We start from the raw sequence: 21,627 nt of genomic DNA on the forward strand, positions 1-21,627 counted from the left end.
TGTTACGACAGTCAGTTTTCTCCATCTTCCGCACTGAGTTCATTGGGTCTGGTTCCATTGCAACAGAGGCGTGCCCTTGAAAGGTTAAAATTTTTGCATTTAATAGCTCATAAACAGATTAACATACCCCATGAACTTTACTTTACGTTTGCACGGCCGTCTAGACTTCGGAACTCACACCCATTAAACATTGTTCCTATGCGTTCGCGTATAGATGTTTTAAATATGGTTTTTTTCCTCATACAGTTGACGAATGGAATAGGTTACCTGGTGCTATAAGGGAATTACCCGTGAATGACTTTTGTAACCAAGCATGCCTGCTCCTGCTATAGCCTCAGAGAGGCTGCAGTATTTGAAATAAACAAATAAATAAACATCACGATGGCGTAAGCCCCTCACACGAATGGGAGCACAGGGCATGCGGTTGTCTCTGAGCTCGTCTGCTTGGCGTTCGCATCGCAATGTACTGAGTGAAAAGTCACGTGTAAATACGCCACCTTTCACTTACCAGTGTGAGTTCTGACGCGACTGTGTGGCGTGGAACACGCTGTAAAAACACCTCCGACGCTAACCAGAAAGAACGTTCCACAAGCCGATCACAGGGCGGACGGCGTCCAGTATCGGTCAGTTGTCACCAGCCGCTCCCTGATTGGCCCTGTCCGGGTGACGTTTCCAGAGAGGGAATCCTGGGATGCTCTCGATATGCGTCGTCTGCTTTTGTCACGTGTTACATCAAACTGGAAACAAGTAAAAAAAAAGTCAAACAAATCAAACAGGAACAAGACCACCAATTTGCGTTGGATTTTTGGCGCTATTATTGGTGATGAACGCGGAGTAAAAGGGCACTACAGTTTCGGAATCATCTTGTCACCACGGTTCCCCTTGAAGTCGGCTCAGGATGCGTACTAACCCCCGTGTCCCTCACTCCTTCCTGCTGTCCTCTCTCCATCTGTCCACGTCTGTATGCCGCTCGTAGCCACAGTTGCTTCGCGGTGCTAACGTGGAATTTTAAAAAAAAAGCTTCGGAATCAACCGGGGCGATAATCCCTTTGACCTAGTATGTACTATGTACCACAAAAACAAAGCACCTAGACAATATTCTGAACTACACAAACAAGTTTTTGTTTGTTTGTTTTTTACCCGCCTCAATAAAATGAACTGTAAATAATTGTGCAAAGCAAAAGTCAGGGCGGGCTTATCAGCCAGTGACTTCTGCGAATGTGCACAGTCACATCACGACAATGCAACCCTTGGTCATGATGGGAAGCAAGCAGTGTTTCTTTTTCCAAAAAAAGAAAAGAAAACTTCCAATGATAGGGTTTATTCGCATCACGTCATCCGCAGGGGTGTGCCACTGTCCCCGAAAGATTTGCTGCCATAATGTAGGTCCTCAACTTTCCACTGTCCAGGGGTGACGTCAGTGAATGAACTCTATTCTCCTGTATATTCAGACCACTACCTACTAGATTATAGCGACCATGTCATACAGACCCCTTCCCAGCGCCACATTTCTAGGCTAGCGGTGGCGCTACTCGTCGGCCCAGTTATGGCTTCCTCAATTTCTACGGTACTCTGTACTTTAGCTTGCCTTAGTATTTCTGTACAAGCGGTGGATGTCGCATGAGAGATGCTTCTTTCGAAAGTTGATGATCGTCATCATTGTACGCGTTTTCATAGGAGCTGCTGCTGTCGTCTGCTACGGTAGTTGTACCTCCGCTTCTGCGTGTTCAAAATTCAAACATCCATTGTCCAATCATGATGTCCATCTCATGGGCCGCCCCTAGCGGATTGTGTGGATGGGCTCCTCATAGGGGTTGTCGATCATGACATGGTTGCTATAATCTAGTAGGTCGTGATTCAGACGACATTGTATGTTTTTGGAAATGAGGCAGAAACCCCCTTGATGGCATTTTCTGTAGGGTAATGTCATATGGCTAGACAGGAATGAAATACTGGACAAAACTCACTGGTTTCTGTAGCTGTGTCTCTTCATTTACGTGAGCACGAGGTGTCCGTTTTCCTGGCTGAAGTACAGTCTGAGGACACCACCAGTTGTTCTTCTCACTGGACAATGCAAGAGAACACAGAAATAGGATGTAATAAAGGGTACGAAATAGTAAACATCCCAACATATTTGTAGGGTTCTTCGTTTTCGGGTTAAACACGATTTTTCGGGATAGTTCACCCCAAAAAAAGTTTTCAAGAATTTGGGTAAGTCTACCCAAAATCCTCGCAGTCCTTCAACTTGCCGTTCTAGGTAAACCGTCGGAAAAGTAAATCGTAATATCAGCAAAGAGAGCTATTTGTGACAACCTATTTGTCCTCCTTTTATAATCCCCTCCTGCAGGAGTCAAAGACGAGCTTTTGTGGTGCACAGGCAAGTGCTTGAATACCACGGTCTTTCACCGCCCCAGTTCCGTGCGGAAATATAAAGATCCCTGTTTCTCGTCCCAGTGTCACAGCAGTGGCTTGTTTCATATGCCTTTCACTGCACCCGAAAATTCCCCAATGACATATGACACAGAGATCGTAGAGTCCGATTTGTCTCCGAATCCTCGTGTGTAAATAGCACCCGATTTTCCCTCCCAAATTCGAAAAATCATAAAACCCGAAAACTAAGAACCCAACATATTCGTAGTATACATACCAAATGGAAGGCGAAAACAAAACAAAGCAGGGCAAGATCAGACTGGAAAGTTCATAAGTTTTGGGACAAATGAGAGGGGGGAGAGAGAGAGCATTATTGTTCATGGTGCGAGAGGCATACCCCTGAGAGAAGAACGGAGGATTGATTGACCCAACAATTATTAGCATCTAGTAACCTAGTAGCTTCTCACAGCCACACGTATCCACGTGACATTTGAGGTGTAGCATGGTCACGCAAGCACTGTCAAACTAACATATAACATAATACAATCGCTAAAACAATGTTAAAAACAATAAGGACGTACTTTGCTAGACAATAAGGTCTCGTCTCTAGTGTTTTTAGCACCATTTTCGCGATTTTATTATGCGCGACCAACAAGCCCAAATTGGTATTTATTTTTTTAACATAACATTGCGTAACATAAAGCGCGCCATATTGACATTGGAATTTCGTATGCCACTTCTTTTGTGTGTGGCAATTTTGGAACTTTTGTGGATGATTGGAGCATTACCTCGTCGGGGCATAGGCACCTGTTTGCTCGGTGAAGTGAACTAGCTCGCATGTTGAAGGTGTCTTCTAAAGCGTACAAATCGAACAGTATTCCTTCTTCTCGTACCATGACATGTCTCCGGTTTGTGTTTTTTAACTTTTCAGTTGGCAGGTCTCATCACGTCGTGTTTCGTTTTTTTTTTTTTTTTTTTTTTGCGCTCCACTTTCCACTGTGATATGCACAGTGTCATTCACAGCGTACTATTTTTAATGAACTGACTGGCTCGTGAGTGAAACCTGGAACAACCCGTTCCAAAAGACGATTGAAAGCGTTCTCCCACGGTGCGACTAGTTATCCCATCCGCTTGCGACGAACTTTGTCATATCTCTTGCCAATATGGCAGACGACAAAGCGAAGTTAGTAATTGTGGTAATTGTGATCGTTCTGACGGCGCTACATCAAGCACAACAAGTAAGTCTATTTTGCATGCATCGGGCATTTTCAAACAAACAATAGTTCGTAAATAAATTCATTCCGGAATCAGCTAGAGGACCCGTCTTGTCTTCGTTTGTCTGTCGAGGATGCAAGCTCGCTAAACAAGGCGGCGGCAGCTAGCGGCAAAGCAATGCGGAAGAAAGAAAAAAAGTGCGTACTTTGCAATTTGTTATAAAATATACGACATTTAGCAGTTTCAAATATCAAAATTTTGGTTCAACCGCTCCAGCAAAATAAACATCGCAAGAGATTTACACTCTTTACACTACTGGAAGCAGTAGATCCACTGATCTCGATTGTAAAAGGCTGGATGGCGGATAGGGAGCGCGAGCGTGAAGAAACCGGCCGCCATCTTACTGTACCCACAACAGTCGCCGCAGCGATCATGGCAACTTCTTGCAATTACGGTCGTACCAACCGTACTGGCAGGGTTACAGGGCCTAAATTTATACAGGTGAGTCACTCTTCATCAAGGAATAAATAGGCGTCCATTCTGTATATTTACTTGACCATTATGAAGTGTTTTTTTGCCCAAAACGAACACTGGATGCAGGTTGCTTGATCGCTCTTCCGACGTTCAATCGAGCACACTTGCATTTTACCCGGCGGCAAATACAGTTTGAGTGCATAATATGCTTGAAAGAACATGTTACACTACACAGGTAGTGTTGTCATCAATATATGTGCGAGCACTCGAGCGCTTTTTTGCATGCATTGCTAGCATGGTACACGGTGTTCTTTGCGGAGGCAAGTGCCACATTCATTTCTTTGAATTACTTTCGCGCACAAGTTCGGTATTACGTCATAATGAGACCACGATTGTCACAATTTTTCATCTATTGGTATTGTTTTGTGCCTTGGTTTGATTTCTGACAAAGAATCCTACGTAACGGTGGTGTGGCGCGACTTGAATAACGCCTTTGTGTCTGAGCTGTATCGTCAGCTTGTTACGATAGTAATAATTTGTAGCGTGTCGTGCTATTTGTAGCAGTTTTTAAGGCAAAAGTGGTCTCTCAATACAGGTTTCGTCATGAGGGCTACCTAGTGAATAATCTGTGCAGTGTGATATGGCTGGGTGTACAGGTAAGTATCACGTTCCTCATCCACTGGTTTCTACTTTACAGGAAGGAACAACCTCAGTGCACGCACTGTGGTTAGCCTCTCTCACTTTTGCATATTTTCTTACATGTTCACATCAGAAACACACCTTACACTTTAGGCTCCTTCAACCAGGAATATAATAATTAAAGATTATAATTCTTTTTTGAAAGAGTTCCCCATGTTCTTTGTAGAATAGTTTTTAATCTTTTTAATTTTTAGAAGATACTGGGATTGTAAACCATGTTTTAAACTGATGTTTTAACATTTGTCCAATGCATTTATTAAACAACATATTCATTTTTAACTGGTTGCACCCAAACCAATGTTCTGATGTATTATTTCCTTTGTTGTCGATGCACCATAAAAATTGGAATAATCATCATCAATGCAGGTTACTTCACAGCTGCCTCGACATACTCAAGAATTGGGTGCAGAACCTGCGTAATGCCCACAAACTCCACAGCACCTCCGGAAAGTAAAGGCATATGTGTCACATGGGATTTTTAAAGGCATTCACAGTATATAATACTTACCTTGTATGAACTGTTGTAGATCTAAGCAGCCTCTACAGTACACTCTCAGAAATTAAAACTTGTCATGGAACAGTGATAATTATTCCAGTTAATAGGCATGCACCCAGTTAATAGGCATGCACATGTACACTATAAGAAGAAAATTATTTATTGAGAATGCCCTACTGTTGATCACACTCATGCAGCTGTAGGTTTACCTTCGACCTCTTGGAACTCTTTGTAGTTGCCTTAGCTGCAGGGGGAGTGTCATCCAGCATGTCAACTACTTGCAGAAATATTGACGTATTTAAGATTATGACACAGTTTGAAGGGTTTCAATTCAGGAAATTTGCAGTGGCAGGGCCTGCCAGAGTGAAACCTACTGAATATTTTATGGTGTCGAAGTGGCAGTTCCTCCAGGATAGGAATATCTTAGATGGGAGCAAAAAGCTTGAAACTAACAAAGTGTTGTTTGCATTAAGCAATTTGTAATACACTGAACACATAGGCAGCAAAACAAAAATTTAAAATTCAGCATGTATGAAAATTGGGTGCAACAAATTTGCATAATGTACGTGTACATTGTCATTCCTGAGATATATATTGCCATTGTAGCAAGGTCACAAAACAATAAATGTAGCCTTTTGCGACCTCCCTGGACGTTCATTGTATCCTGAAACGCATAAGTGCAAGAAATAAATCTTGAACTTGAATAAACTTGATGTTGTATAAACTTGACATAAAATGTTGAATAATATAATGAATGATATAAAATATTGAATAAACTTGAACTCGTATATTCTCTTTACTCATCATCAGTGATCTTCATTACAAAAGCATATCGTGTTAGACTTTTTTGTTTGCGTTTCACAGACTGAGTACACGAGGGCCAAAATGACAAAATCACAACTGTTTCAAGCTCCAAATAGTCCTGTTGCAATTTGAAGACCATACGTGGAGCTGCATTTTTTGGAACATGCTCCACATAACGAGCATGACAAAGTCTGCACTGGATAGCAGGACCCCGTCCCCAAGCAGCTTTTCTCACGCTGCAGTTGTATTCAACAAAAGCACGTGAGTGCTGGAGAAGGACATATTCAGTTTGGCACAATCGCGCCTGCAAATAATCAGAACAAATAAAGGAAGAAGCAAACAAACATAAAGGGCTGTACTTCAAAAAGAGATGAGTCCTGTGTCTCAAGCAGGTGTTACCACTTTCTAAGTAACTTAATTGATTAAGCTTACATCACTACCTGATTAACTGTCCTAACGAGTGTGATCTAATTGCGTGAAGTAATTATTTGGGCTGCTTCGGTGTGTCCATATTTGCGAGGCAAAGCACCGGTGTCGTTTACTAAAAGACTTTTTCTAAGGCGATGCTTGATATAAATCATACTAAACGCATACACGGCTAAAACAACGGCTGTGATTCTACAGAACGATCCCTTTCTGCCATGCGAGTATATCTTTTCCCGGACCGTTCTTTATGGAACAATTTTTGTCCAGAACGCAGTACGGGATATTATATACATGGTTGTTGTTAACCTCAAGTCGTTTCTTATTGAAATATTGGCTGGGAAACGTGCTGTAGTACAACCCCCAGCGCTGCACTGCAATGACGGTCTAGTTTCGGAATGCAAAACATAACGTAATTAAGAATCGAACGGCAGGACACCTGTGAAATACTGTTAGGATACATCAGTATACTGGCACCTTACAAAATTGTGTGATGACAAACAACGACCAATGCTTGCAGCGCAATAAATACTCACAATCTCTGTTGCCTCCCATTGTTTTCTATGGGCACACACAGCACTTTAGGGCCCACCAACATGGCGGCCCGAAGGCACGCCTCTCCCCCACGAGCCCCTCTCCCATGCGCGATCCAGCCTTTGTACATAGAGATCAGTGAGTAGATCACATAAACAAAATACAGAAACCGACACTGACGATTTTTGTTTAAGTTTAATTTGTACAAACTTTCGCGTGGGAGTCCACGCTTCCTCAGGTACCACCACAAGCGAAAGCTTGTACAAATTAAACTTAAACAAAAATCTTCAGTGTCGGTTTCTGTAGTTCCTTTACACTACTGTAATTTTGTGATGATATTGGATGATATGCAATGACATCTGTGTACGTGTGTTTGTGGTGGCGCTGTAACTCTTTAAGGAAAATCCAATCCAAGAAAAAGCCACAGCATCAGTCCATCCATGAGTCCATCCCATCCATTCCATACAAGAGAAGACGCCACAGCAGCCAGAGTCCTGCGGGACATCGTTGACGCCTCGCTCGCTCCATCAATCCATCACAACAAAATTACAGCTAGTCATTTACGTTGCTACAGCCCTACGGTGAAAGAAATGTCATAACTTGTTGTGCGGATCCATATCATTCATATTCAGACAGGGGCGGAGTGCAAGAAAACAGCGGACGACACAGACAAGCGAGTTATGGGGCGGCCAAGAAAGTTAAAACAGCCTCTTACTGAAGAAGAGAAGATCGAGAAGAGAAGAAGACATGCCAAAGCAGAGCGAGAAAGACTCGCACGAATGACTCCCCAGCAGCGAGAAGCAGAGCTTGCCTTGCGGCGGTCAAGGCGACGAAAACAAAGGGCTGAAAGACGCGCCATCTGTGGTTCTGCACCGGGAAAGCAGACCGCGACTGTGACAGACGTTTCCGTGTCGTCTGCAGGGACACGTTCTCCGTTCCAGCGGCAATTTGTGAACGACCTGTTTGGTACGCCGTGCTCGGTGTGCAATATCGTTTGTGTTTCTTCACGCAAATCCCCAGGATGTGTCATCGCAACTAATTGCAGTTCTGCTCCTAAAATATGCCCCGTATCTGCAAACGTTTTTCTTGGCAGTTCAACTATTTGTTATGGCTTTACTCCTCGTTGCATAAACGGGGAAGCCGACAATTTTTTTTTTTTTTTTTTCGAACTCAAAAATCCCGCAACTTCTGCGCCTTATTTGATTTAAAATGAAACCTCACAGCAATGCAGTTGGCATCTACTGAGCTCGTAATGTCGTTTTCAGGAGAGATGAGTCGTAGAAACCCGATGGGACATGTTTTGTTTTTCTGGCTCCGTCATGATGCCCGGTGATTAACAAACCTACCCGATATAATGCCTACCCAAATAATGATAATTGCATCATGATCTGTGTCACGAAGGAATTATGATCGAAGCAACGTAACTTAGTTGTCTTCCACGACAACTTTCAGTGCCTGTTTCATCGTTGAAAAGCGAAAAAGGTGCTTTCCCTTTTGAAAAAGGCACAAGGAGATCAAATGGAAGCAGTTCACATAACATAGCTCTAACTGATTAACAAAACTGGATGACAGTTTATTTATTTTATTTATTCAAGATGCCACAAAGTTCAAGAGGCAATTAAGAGAGTCAAGAGACAGTTATATAGTGTTGAGAAAAGCCTGTCCCTTTTTACCCCTTTTGATACTTTTAAACAGAGGATACAAAATGTCTAACATCTTTCACAAAATTGCTAATTGTGATCTGTTTTGGAAAACTGGTGAAAACTAAAAATTGGTGAATTTTTTTGGCACACAAGCTACTAAGGCTGTAGGATGTCAAACATGTGGTCTAAATTGCAACTGGTTAAAATCTAATGATTATGATAAAAACAATATTGAACTAGGCAAATTGAAACATAAAGCATGACACGACACAGTATAAAATTGGGTATGAAAGTATACAGACAGCCAATGTCCCTAAAATGTCGATAAGAAAAAAAATTGGAGACAGAACAGTTCTTACACATTGGTGGTACTTATTTTAGTGTATTGTTCTTTTTTTGTTATACTTAATTTTTTTTTCTAGAATGCAGCAGCATTTGCAATAACATTTGTGTCTCAAAAGTAATACAAACAGCTTCTGACGAGTCTATGTTTGCGCACATGAGCTTTTGTTTTCCAAAAATTCCCCAATGTTTACAAGCTCCCTAGCTCCCCAGAACTTTCCAACATTCCCTTTCGTTTTGGTCGGGAAACTCGCCTGAAATAGTCAGTAAAAAGCCTGGAAAAGTCGTGGAATTTTAAGGCTAAAATTTGGTAGGCATCCTGCACCTGCAAAAATGGCACCCATGTAGCTTTCGTAGCTTTTTTTTAAATTAAAAGTCTGCAGTGGACCAGCATTACTTCCACGAGACACAAGCAGCTATATCGCACACCTTTTCCCTTGTATGACCAATATGTTGACCACTATGACCAATACAATAAGCTGGCTCACAGTGAGGGACTAAAGTCCTTTGGTGTCTGAAAAGCTTTCAAGTGCTTCTAGGACAGAGCATTGGTGGGCTGGGATTGACCAAGGACCATGCGAGGACCAAGCAGTTATCTGAACATAATTTGAATATAAATGCGAAGCCATTACTCTGTATCTAATCAACACTACCTCCCAGTAGTCTCGCTAATTTCAAGCTTGCAAGGTTGTCAGATCTGCATCCATCAACGTGAGACTGCGCTTCAAGTTCTGTAGTGAAGGTGGTAATGGACACATCAAAAATTGATGCAGTGAACACTGAAAGTCATTTTTTTGCCAGCGATATCACGGCAGGCAGCACCCCAAGTGAGGAAACTGTGGGAGAGGGGCTTCAAATCCGAGAGGGCAGCGGGAGTTACAAATCAGACCATCACATCGTGCTCCTCACGATTGGAGGTGACATATTTTGTCACATGACATGGCGTGTGACATCAGCAATGCTAGGAAAGTGCACTTTGTGCACATGGAGGTCGCGTGCACTACAGTACACATTACAGTCATATTTGTCACTTGAAAATCTTGTAGAGTCATTAACAATTCCACAAGGATTAAAAAAAAACTTTTTTCAGTGTGTGCTGCTCATTTAAGTACACTCACGCTTTTCTAGTCTCCACTCTTTTTCTTTCATTGCTTGTGTGCCATAAAGACCCTCATCATCATCCTCATCTTCTTCTTGTCTTTGTACCGTTTCAGAAGCTACTCACGGCATGCTTCACAACGAAGATGAATCCAGATACCCTCGTGATTCGGCGTCCTCAAGGCACAGCTCTTCGTGTGGAGAGCTCATCCTCGGATTTGCTTTTCCATCTGACGACACATCCCCAGCAGAAATGAAGGTCGGAGACACTGTGACGGAACGGAGCCAGATACAGGGAGCACTGCCGCCTCCATCCCGTGGGCAGAGCGACGGAGAGAAAGAGGGGCTGTTCAGATGTGACGTCTGCTTAGCTTCGTTCGTGTATCCGAGCTGCCTGAAAGCTCACCTCAACACGCACGGAGGAAAGCTCTCTGCCGTGGTGTGCACGTCAGAGTCGAACCTGAAAACCCCAGAACACGGTTACGACAACGAAACTCCGGGTTGCGATGCCCGCTCCGAAGGACGTGTCTGGGATGTCGATAGGGAGGGCAGCGTGCAGCCAGACGTGAACACGTGTGAACTCTCTCCCACGACTTTCACCGGGAGGAGTACAGGTAGCGTTTTCTGATTACTGTGCTTACTAACATAATTAATGCGGTTCCCAGTGATCTCTGAAACCCTTGAATACCCGGAAATTTTAAAATGCCATTTTCAAATGGCCCTTGAAAACCCTCGATTTTGCATCTTTCACTCGTTCTCACGGAGCTGCTAGCGCAAATAATTTCACTTACCCTGGGTCAGGACTATAACTTAATTATAGTAGCCTGTATGTATACTAGATATGTACTAAATATACAGAGTTTTTCACGAAAATCTCCCGGCTGAATAATTCGGGAACAGGTGGTGTCATCAAAGATATTTCTTTTTGGTAAAGATCCTTGGGACATCGGGTAGAACTGAGTAGTGAGCGGCTCATTTGCATACACTCACTAATTAAATAAACACCCTAACTTTTAAGTTTTACTTCGCATGCTTACGGAACCTCTGTTTTACGCATCAGGACCTTCAACGAAAAATATTGAAAGAAAAAAACATGAGAAGAAATGAAAACTGCGTCGACACTTAGTGATTTTTCTGAGTAATTAATCGGTTTCGGTTTACATATTTCTTGCACGGAGCAGTGCACCAATGCGCTCTTTGGATCAGCTATCCGGCTGTCAATTTCGTGTTCATCCGCATGGTTGACACACTGGGGTGACGAATTGTCATACTAACCAGAAACGTACAATCCGCTGACCTCAGAGACCGCTTCGTTCTGACCATTCTTAGGTGCACAACAGCAGCAGCACAGTGTGACCTGGTCTCGTGGTCACTGCTGTTTTAAGCACTACAGTGCTTTGGCAGTTCGAAAAGCACTATGAGTAATTCCGAGGTCAACAACATCAGGATTAATCACAAACCTTGGTCCCCAACTTGAACATGTGTGACCCTCTGCCTGAGGTATGTGTGTAACCTCTCCCAGGGGCTACTCTGCGGGTCATGTGATGTGGTCATAATAACGAGAAGATAATACCTGTGTCTTACCCTACTTGTAACAAAAATCTCAGTCATAGTCGGATAAGCGGATTGTCATACTAACGAGATAGATTTATATGGCGGCAGAACAGTTCCCAAGAAAAACGGTCATAAAGTGAGTATGTCATATTAACGAGGGTTCACTGTGTAAGTTATAGCACACAGGCAGAAGAACCAATCAACCCTCATGTGCTAGAGGTCTGAGGGCACACACCGCTGGAACGTCTCTCACGTCTCACTGACTCTATCCTTATCCCTATACTTGAATTCAAAACCTCTCGTAAAATCTGAGTCATCGCAATCCTTATAATTGTCTCTCTCAAATAATTTAACCTCTGTATGCAATAAGGGGATAAGTCGAAAAATCCCAAAACGAGAAAACTGCAACTGAATATGTGGTAAAGTAACTGCAGATGAGTTTCCTCGAATAACGCAAATGTAAAATGTGTAACATATATGCGTGTGTCTACTCTACATGCATGTCCCATCAGCGTCGTTTCTGGGAGTGTGACTTTGCAGAAATTGAACAAAACCCAGGAGCATGACATATCCCCTTTTTCAATATAACACTGCACACACAGGGTTTTCGTGCAGGAAAAAACAATTTTCACGAGTCGGACTTTCATGGTGACGCCAAGACGGGCAAAGGTGCCTTAATGCAGTGAAGCAGCCTAGATCGTGATTATCGTGTTGCTAAACGAGCACAATCTTGAAAATAATGTTCTGTACGGCCAGCAAAATCTGACTTATTAGCATAGTGCACACGTTTTCCGATTACAACGCTCAGTAGCACTGCTGGCACGGTCACGTGAGGTAGGAGGAACATGCTTTTTGAGTGGAAGTGGAAGTTCATTTCCGCATCGTAGCAAAATTTAAACTACACCATTTGTATGCATGTGTACAAAAGGGGCCTGATCTGGCTGTCCATACCATTGACATACATGCACTTCACATTTCTTATCCTCCTATAGCGAGTCAATAAATTGCAATACGTTCCTAAATTTTCTTTGACAGGTACATACTGGTATGTAGATGCAATTGCAAAAAAAAAAAAAAATACTAAAAAGGGTATAATTGGACATATCCCCTTATTGCATACAGAGGTTCAATTGCTGCAGGGCTTCATCACTGGTGAGACTCCACCTCCTCCGCGAACACATCTTCTCCTAAAAAATACATTCCCTCGCAAATTGCCACCACAAATGCCGGACTACTTTTGCCATCTGTCACTGAGCACTGACAGAGCCGCAATCTATCGTCACGCTTTTAAAATGGGCTGGCGGATCGCCGGCTTCTTCCACTTTGGCCCCCGTTGCGGAGGGCGGTGGACTGCCGGCTTCAGCAGGGATCGGAATGGGAAGTGAACCCGAACCGAAAACCGGAAAAAAACGTTATTTTCTGACGAACCCGAACCAAACAATTTTTTTGCTTGTCCTGATCTGAAAAAAATTCATATGATTACTGCTTCAGGAATCGATTCAGAGGTGAAGTAATTGTACTACGGAACGACCTTTTTTTGACTCACCTGAAACGGTTATCTCACATTTTTCTCTTGCAACCGTGTACGGCGAACGTAAGCTCTCTTTCATGTAGCAAAATTACTGCCCATGAACCGGTTAAACCGGGACCGACAAAAGTAACGGTTCCAATCCCTGTAAATGTCCCGACCGTTTTTTTTTTTTTTTGTCTGTGTGTGTGTGGGGAGGGAACCCTCCCTGAGCCGAACCCGAACCGAACCGATATGCCTGAACCTGAACCGGACCGAAAAAAATACCGGTTCCGATCCCTGCTTTGGAAGCTAACAGGTTAAAAGAAAGTGGGAGAGATTACTTTCCGATGTGGCTTAACTTCTTTCATATTTGTTTTACTTCAGGAGCGGCGGTCGGGATGGGTGACGTTAAAGAAGAACCTCGAGAGGACTTTTCAGACGAACGTCCAATCACAGTCGTGAAAACAGAGCCTTACAACGCTGCAATTACGGCAGGACAGGACCAAACGGGATACAGCATCGACCCAACGTCACAAGGTGATATGGTTTCCAGACGAATCTCGGCACAGCTCCCCCTGAAGTCGGCCCGGGACGTATACCAACCCCCCATGTCCCCCACTCCTTCCTGCTGTCCTCTCTCCACCTGTCCACGTCTGTATGCCACTCATAGCCACAGTTGCTTCGCGGCGCTAACACACAATAAAAAAAAAGGTGGTATCGGACGGCTGATTCGACTCTGTAATCAAAGTTCCGGGTGGTTGGGCTTGCAGAGGAGCATATTAATAATATTAATACAGTAAATAACAAATATTAACTAAAAATGAATAAAAATGCAGCATTGTCGTTTCTGCCCTGTCTGGATCATGACCTACTAGATTAGAACGACCATGTCATAGGCACCCCTTCCTAGCCCCGCATTCGGAAGCTACTCATTGTCCCAGTTATTGCTTCTGTAACAAGTAGAAAACCCTTTTAATTCACGGTTAACCGTGAATTAAAAGGGTTTTCTACTTGTTACACTTCCTCAACTTCTACAATACTTTGTACTTCAGCTTACCTTAGTATTTTTGTACAAGCGGTGCATGTCCCACCAGGGATGGCTATTTACAAAGTAGATCATCATCATCATCGTTCTACGCGTTTTCATAGGAGCTGTTGCTGTCCTCTGCTATGGTAGTCGTACAGTGGACTCCTCTTAAACGGAACTCAGAGGGAATGGAAATATTGTTCCATTTATCGGAAGTTTCATTTAAGCAAAGTACACAGATTTAATGAAATGCAACTTTATTTCAAGATACTAATCATCTTCCGCTACTGTAGGTAGCAAGAAAAGAAAGAATTAACGGCTGTTCTCTTCACATTTTGCGATTTGTTTACAAAATATACCTGCATGCCTGAGGCTCGGAAAAAATTTCATGCGCATCTCAATCGTCTACGATGAGGTTTTTCTTTCGGTTTTTCCGGGTAAGTTGCGCATCCTCTTCCCGCGTCCAGGTTTCCGATCCTACCTGTCACTATCATGTGGCACCATCCACATCACAATTCAATGTGCGGCCTGCTATGACAACAGCATTGACTTTGGGATATCAAATTTCACGGTTTCTATTTTTGATTTGCTCTCGCAATCATGTCCCCGAATTACCCGCAACATCGACGCAAGCGAAACCCCTTCATGTGGCTGTTTCTTGAAAGACTTCCTGAAGACACATGTGGATGCGAGCTAAGCCTAACATTGTACGAGTGACTGATGGATTGGATTGCACAGGCTATGACATCCACCCGGGTTGTCGGACGTAAATAGTAATCTTCCAGGTCCAGCAGCATCTCGGTACCTCTACTTTCTTTCGTTTACCCAAAGTTCATAAAACGGGTTGTTTCAATTATCTGAAGATTTTTATCATTGTATATATAGGAAACCAACCAAAGGTGACCCTGTTGTTCCGTTTATCCGTAATTTCCATTTAACCGAGTTTCATTTAGTGGGAGTCCACTGTACGTCCGCTCCTGCACATTCAATACTCAAATTTTCATTGTCCATTCAAGATGTAGATCTCGCGGGCCAATGAGTAGCGCCCCTAGCGGATCATGCAGATGGGGCTCCTCATAGGGGCTGCCGATTATGACGCGGTCGTTATAATCTAGGTCATGGCCTGGATGCCACCCAGCCTGAACGTCCACCAGGCTGCTTGCTTCTGCCTTGGACTCTCAAACTAGGCAAAATGGACGATGAAACTTTTCGCGCCGTGTCACATTATCGCGAGCGTTTCAGCATAAATTAAAAAGAAGTCAGCGGGATAAGGTGTCCCCCTTGTTGGTTGTACCTTCAGGGTCGTGCCGAAGACTGGGAAGTGGTGGGATCGAACCCTACCCCTCACTGTGCTGTCTGAGGTTTTCACTGGCTTTTCCAGCAGACTTTCCAGACGAATATCGGCACAGTTCCCCTTGAAGTCAGCCCAGGACGCGTACTAAGCTCTCCCCCGTCCCCACTCCTCCACGCTGTCCTCTCTCCATCTGTCTACGCCTGTACGCCGCTCATAGCCACAGTTCGTTTGCGGCACCAACACAAAATTACAAAAAAATCAACTCAAATATAAACCGCAGTTCCTGTGTCCTTCCGTGTCTCCCGTATGGGTGACGATCTGATCTGATTAAGCTGTTATCTGTGTTATATTAAGTCGGCATTTTTTTTTTCTTCCTGCGTCATGGTTCCTGGCTTTTCGAATACATTCGCATAAACCGCAGTGTTAGTAATGTTTCTACTTACTGTACTTGCTCATGTAATTAATGCACTTTTCAACATGAAAAAAAGAAAGGTGTGGCACTGCAGAGGGGGTGTACGTGGAGCACCATGCTTCTTCGGCAGTACCCGAAGAAGCATGTAACCTCATCAGTGACAGTGTTGACCATGGGGTTACGGAAGTTGTAGACATCAGTGACAAAATGTTGTAAACATTGTAAAGCAGGCTTCACCAAACACTCGAGCGTAATGAGGTGAAGCCGACTTGCAGAACGGAGCCGCACACCAAAACGATAGTGTCAACCCCAAGTGGGCTTCACAGAACTCCTGAATGAAACGAGGCGAAGCCCACTCGCAGAATGGCGCTAGGAACACCTCGCTTCAGTACTATTAGAAAAATATCCAAAAATTTCCAATACTTAAAATAGCTTGCAAATAGTATTCGAATAGCATCAGAGGCTCGATTCGTATTCGAAATTCCGAAAATTCGCATCTCCCCTCTCTCCCCTGTTGCATACCCCTTCCTGCTGTCCTCTCTTCATTTGTCTGTAACTAGCCTCCAGTAACTATAGTTGTATTGCAGTGATAACTCGAAATAAAATAAAATCTTCCTCATTCAGAGACGAAGCGCAACTGACTGCGCTGCTCCCCCTAGCGGCTTCGCTTCGCAGACTCCGATTGGCTCCGCTGCACTCGGCAAGCTGATTCGCTCTTCATCACGTGTCGCTCCCTGCCCCCTGCCGTACACAAACAACGATGCCAGCTTTTCTTCAAAATGGGGCTTCTAAAGCTAATACATTGATAATGCAATAAAAGTAAATGAATAATAAAATTAAATAAAAATTATCCCAGACAAGGCAATTTATTGCCGGGCCACTTTCTTCTGGCACTCAAGTTCTGCTGTTCCATTGGGTCATTGTTACAGGTGGAACTAACCACCTTGTTCACAGCTTTTGTGTTTGCTTCTTCTTCTTCCTCCTCCTCCTCCTCAACCTCACTCATGTAACCCTCTTCTCATGAGTTGACACAACGACTGGTACTGTGGTTGCAGTAAGGCGCATCAAGCCAATCGGTGTGAACAACAAGGAGTCTGGAGCTTCCCGACTGCCTGTTGTAATGACCCCTTTGGTCAAGGACCATAATAAATTAAATGAAATGACTGCAACATTTAAAATTTCCATGATGCTTGTGCCCCTGACTTTGTGGCACTGCATTTAAGCGTAACAACGTGCCTTAATTACGCGAGCAAATATGGCAGATGCGTTAATGTAATGCCAACCCGTCTGCGTTCACACAGTTCTGTTTCTGCAGTTTCAGAGCCAATGGCAAGCACCGGTGTGCTTCATATTAAGGATGAGCCTTGTGAAGACACTTGTGATCCAGCTTCCTCATGCTGTACCCCTTGGAGTACTCAACTCAACGTGAACACAACGGAAGTGCAAGCTCCATCCAACAACGCTGTCCCAGTCACTGTGAACAGTCGACCCACAGATTCTGAGACCAGGGACGTCGCACAAGACCAGGGATGCCACATTCTCGTACACACTCCCGACAAGTCCATACAGGGTCCCTCTCCATCAGAATGTCTGATGGGAGAGGAGAGGCTCGGGTGTGATCTCAGTACAACTCCGTTCACCCTGTGTGAGAGCCCCAAGAACCGGTGGAGCACCGGTGAGAATCCGTGCAAGCTCACCCACACCGCAAGCCTGCAGCATCACAACCCGATGCCTGCAGGCCAGGAGCCGTATAAGTGTGACATCTGTCTCTCAGAGTTCAGACGCAGCAACCACCTGCGGGCTCACGTACGTGCACACATGGGCGAGAAGTCGTACAAGTGCGACCACTGTCCTGCGGAGTACAGCCAGAGCCAGGAGCTGCAGGTTCACACACGGACCCACACGGGCGAAAAACCGTACGAATGCGAACTGTGCCCCGCGGAGTTCCGTCATCGTGCCAGCCTCCGGTGTCACAAGCGGATACACACAGGCGAAATGCCATACAGGTGCAATCTTTGCACCGCACGCTTCCGTCATCCTGCGACCCTCCTGTGTCACATGCGGATGCACACGGGTGAGAAGCCATACAAGTGCAATCTCTGTTCCGCAGAGTACAGCCAAAGCAAGGAGCTGCAAGTTCACAAACAAACCCACATGGGTGAAAAACCGTACGAGTGTGATCTCTGCCCTGCAGAGTTCCGTGATCACTCAAGCCTCCGGCGACACAAGCGCATACACACGGGTGAGAAGCCGTACAAGTGCAACCTCTGCACTGAACAATTCCGATGGAGCCAGGCCCTGCGGGTTCACAAACGGACGCACACGGGTGAGGCGCCGTACAAGTGCAAACTCTGTCCTGCAATGTTCCAGTGGGGGCATGCCCTGCGTGGTCATGAACGGATACACACGGGCGAGACACCGTACAAGTGCAGTCTCTGCCCTGCAGAGTTCCGGTGGAGTCAGGCCCTGCGGGTCCACGAATGGGAGCACACAGGCAAGAAGCCATTCAAGTGCAATATCTGTCCCGCAGAGTTTTTCCAACGCACGGACTTGAAGCGTCATGAGAACACGCACACGGGTGCGAAGCCGTACAAGTGCGACCTCTGTCCTGCAGCATACAGCCAGTGTGGTCCCCTGCAGCATCACAAGCGAACACACACTGGCGAAAAGCCGTACAAGTGTGATCTCTGTCCTGCAGAATTCACCTGCAATCGTAATCTTCGGCGTCACAAGCAAACGCACGCTGGTGAAAAGTCATACGAATGCAACATCTGTAGTGCCATGTTTTCCTACGATGCATCCCTGAAGCGTCACAAGAAGACACATCATACGTGAGAGACATGAGGGGGGACAAAAACAGTAATCCCTCCATGTCTGTACTTTCCCATGTGCTGCGGAGTCTGGAAGGGTTTATGTACAGTGTTATAGGTAAGGCCCCCAGTTTTCTGCTGCAGCAGATTCAAAATTCCGCGGCATTGACTTGTAAATTTTACAATTTTCTGCGGCCAACAGTTAACGACTGCATGAAATAGGGAACACTTTATCTTGTTGGATAATGTGGGTTTTATAAAATTACAGATTCAAAGCACTGTTCTGGCTCAGCATTACGTACATGACCTCGTGTGTGCTCATCTGACGCGGTCTGTCACCTGCAATCATTTTATACCTATAAACCATGTAGATGCTGAAAGGTCTTTCAACATCTGCAATGTTTATAGGAACTTTATAGGAAGGAGTTCACAATAAATTCCCAGGGAATGTTACATCCTTAGGACACCCTTTTTTGTTCCTGGGCTGTAGGCATTATTTAAAAGTCTTAACTTTTATAAAGCAACCTCCCAGATATCAAATCAAGATCCCTCACTGCCACAGCTAAACTGCACACGGGAGGGACGCCGCCCCATCTTCAGGCAAAGTATGCATGATAAACATGGGCTAACGTCATCTTAAGCTAAAGTACAATTTGTCTGTGTTTGTCCTGCAGCATAAACAATTTTGTAGAGCAGGCGAATGCAGGGAAGTGTCAGGTGAAGCCCACTTTCGGTGTGCAGGTGAAATGTGCTTTCCTCTTGCAAGCGGCCCATCAAGGCTGACGGCCTTGACTTCACTTTGACATCCTTGGGACGTTCTAGTGGACAATACATGGATTATCGCGCAACAATCAAACGCACTTCTCGATCCCACGGCGAGCATTATATTATCCGTCTTTGGTCCTCAGCTGGGGATGGTACCGGTGTGGTGCGGAAACAAGATGGCGCTCCTGCTCTTCTTTGGACCTTAGTGTCGATACTCTGAAGCGAAGCTTATTTACTGACTCTAGCCCTGCCAAGTGTCTTGGCGATAGCCCTGGCAAAGACTGCAGATATGCAACACGAGTCATCAAGTGCAGCAGTGAACTGCATAGAGACTCCTTGCTGCACGATAAGAGTTCCGTTTTCTAGCCACGAATATTTCCCTGTGTTGACCAAAAATGAGTCGACGTCCTTTGCTGGAGTGAAACCTGTTTTCCTCTGTCGTGTAAGGTTACTGAATGGTGTGTTGCTACTTTTCGTGCAGCAGGTCCGTACATACAGTATCACATAGGGTTGGGTGGATAGTATACCTATTCAGTTGTTCCTTTTCAATCTGTACGGCAATAAAGCTGAAAGAGAATCTGTTTTGGACGACATGTACAAATGAAAAATGGGGTGGCAGGAACCTCAGAACAAAAGGTCAGGGCCCCAGATCGAAATCCCAAGCAGGTGCACCGCCCGCTCTGCCCCTACCTTCTGACATCCCTGCATGGATCAGACACTGGAACAAAGAGCCGCTATCAAATTTTTGAGAAAAAAAGGTTGTGCACCCCTGGAAATCCATAGTCAGTTGAAGAACATTTATGGAGACACCGTAGTAGACATTAGCGATGTGGAGGGATTTCAACCAGGAGAAATCGGACTACCGGATAAGCCAAGGAGTGACCATCCATCAAGATCAGCGATAGATGATAACCGACGACCGTGTGACGACAGGGACACACGGCACGTTATTCTCGTTAGTTTTCTGAACAGACCCTAGATACACAATCAATATCGAAACCTACTCACACAAGCTATGCACACTCTAGAGTTGAAAGAGGTCATATGGAAGAAAAGACAACATGGAAACATCCGTTAAATACTACGTCACCCGTGTACCACGTCGAATGTCGTCAGCATCACCGCTCATGAGCAGATCACGTGCATTTATGTTCTTCATCGTGTAGTCATAGGTGTCCATTAAACATTGTCCATCGTCCTTATATAGATTCCTTCTTCTTCTTCCAATCAAAAGCAAATCAATCATGTGGTATGTTTGTGTCTGTGTGGTTCTTCTTCTTCCCTTCTTTGTCCCTCCTCCCATTCACAAAAGTGATAAACTACATTATTATTATTATTATTATTATTATTATTATAGATTCTTGCACAACACCCATTCAACACAGATTCAACATGGCTAAGGCCCTCTGTTTTCTGCAGCGGCAAATTCAAAATTCCACGGCACTGACATATAAATACCGCGGTTTTCCGCGGCGAGCAGTCAACAGCTGCATGAAATGGAAGACACTTTATTTTCTTGGATCATGTGGGAACAAAAAATGTTATAAAATTACAGATTCAAAGCACTGTTGTGGCTCAGCATTACATACATGACATCTTGTGTTCTCATCTGATGCGGTCTGTCGCCTGAAATCATTTTATACCTGCTGAAAGACCTTCAGCATCTATAGAGTTCATAGGAACTTTATAGGAAGGAGCTTACAATACATGCACTGGCGAAGTTACATTTTTAGTACATCCCTTTTTGTTCTTGGACTGTAGCTATTATTTAAAAGTCTTAACTTCTTGAAGGCAACCTCCCAGATATCAAATCAAAATCCGCCACTGCTACCCCTAAACTGCATACGGGGGGGGACGCCGCCCCTTCCTCAGGTGAAGTATACACAATAAACTTGGGCTAATGTAATCCTAAGCTAAACCACAATCTGTCCGTTTTGTCCTGCAGCATAAACAACTTCGTAAAGCAGGCTTCACCTCATGCAAGGAAGCGTCAGGTGAAGCCCATTTTCGGGAGGTGTCGTTCGTATTCGGCGAATAGTTACATTATCCGGAAACCCGAATATTGGGTATTTCAATTCACGAATCAGATACTTCAAGTGATTGATATCCAATTCGAATTTGAGAACTCTCATATTCATAGACACCCTTAAAAGTAAA

General features: G+C 44.4%; 2 protein-coding genes and 1 long non-coding RNA gene across 4 annotated transcripts in view; 2 read left to right on the forward strand and 1 right to left on the reverse strand.

Moving 5' to 3' along the window:
• LOC135373407 (uncharacterized) overlaps positions 1 to 3,903 on the reverse strand; it is a 33,659-nt gene extending 29,756 nt beyond the window's left edge. For both annotated transcript variants that reach the window (XR_010416442.1, XM_064606617.1), the window contains exons 1-3: positions 3,159 to 3,903; positions 1,968 to 2,064; positions 509 to 737 (exon numbers count right to left, since the gene is read on the reverse strand). The gene's annotated coding sequence lies outside the window, so the exon portion shown is untranslated. The remainder of the gene's footprint in view (positions 1 to 508; positions 738 to 1,967; positions 2,065 to 3,158) is intronic.
• A 26-nt stretch (positions 3,904 to 3,929) lies between these two features.
• LOC135373408 (uncharacterized) lies at positions 3,930 to 6,031 on the forward strand. Its single transcript, XR_010416443.1, has 3 exons — positions 3,930 to 4,086; positions 4,655 to 4,715; positions 5,125 to 6,031. It is a non-coding gene; the product is annotated as an uncharacterized LOC135373408 (long non-coding RNA).
• A 1,431-nt stretch (positions 6,032 to 7,462) lies between these two features.
• Positions 7,463 to 19,162, forward strand: LOC135373376 (zinc finger protein 431-like). Its single transcript, XM_064606595.1, has 4 exons — positions 7,463 to 7,981; positions 10,215 to 10,712; positions 13,547 to 13,699; positions 17,211 to 19,162. Exons 1-4 carry the CDS (start codon positions 7,696 to 7,698, stop codon positions 18,728 to 18,730), a joined length of 2,457 nt encoding a protein of 818 aa, XP_064462665.1. The 5' UTR covers positions 7,463 to 7,695; the 3' UTR covers positions 18,731 to 19,162.
• Positions 19,163 to 21,627: the final 2,465 nt, after the last annotated feature.

The sequence above is a fragment of the Ornithodoros turicata genome, unplaced genomic scaffold (assembly GCF_037126465.1).
Source record: "Ornithodoros turicata isolate Travis unplaced genomic scaffold, ASM3712646v1 Chromosome24, whole genome shotgun sequence".
Lineage (NCBI taxonomy): Eukaryota > Metazoa > Arthropoda > Arachnida > Ixodida > Argasidae > Ornithodoros > Ornithodoros turicata.

Bases quoted from the DNA above. Each gene is read 5' to 3' on its own strand.
- LOC135373376 (XM_064606595.1), top strand. From the start codon at position 7,696: ATGGGGCGGCCAAGAAAGTTAAAACAGCCTCTTACTGAAGAAGAGAAG. The intron at 7,982-10,214 runs GTACGCCGTGCT...GTACCGTTTCAG, and splicing joins ATTTGTGAACGACCTGTTTG to AAGCTACTCACGGCATGCTT. The intron at 13,700-17,210 runs GTGATATGGTTT...CTGTTTCTGCAG, and splicing joins CATCGACCCAACGTCACAAG to TTTCAGAGCCAATGGCAAGC.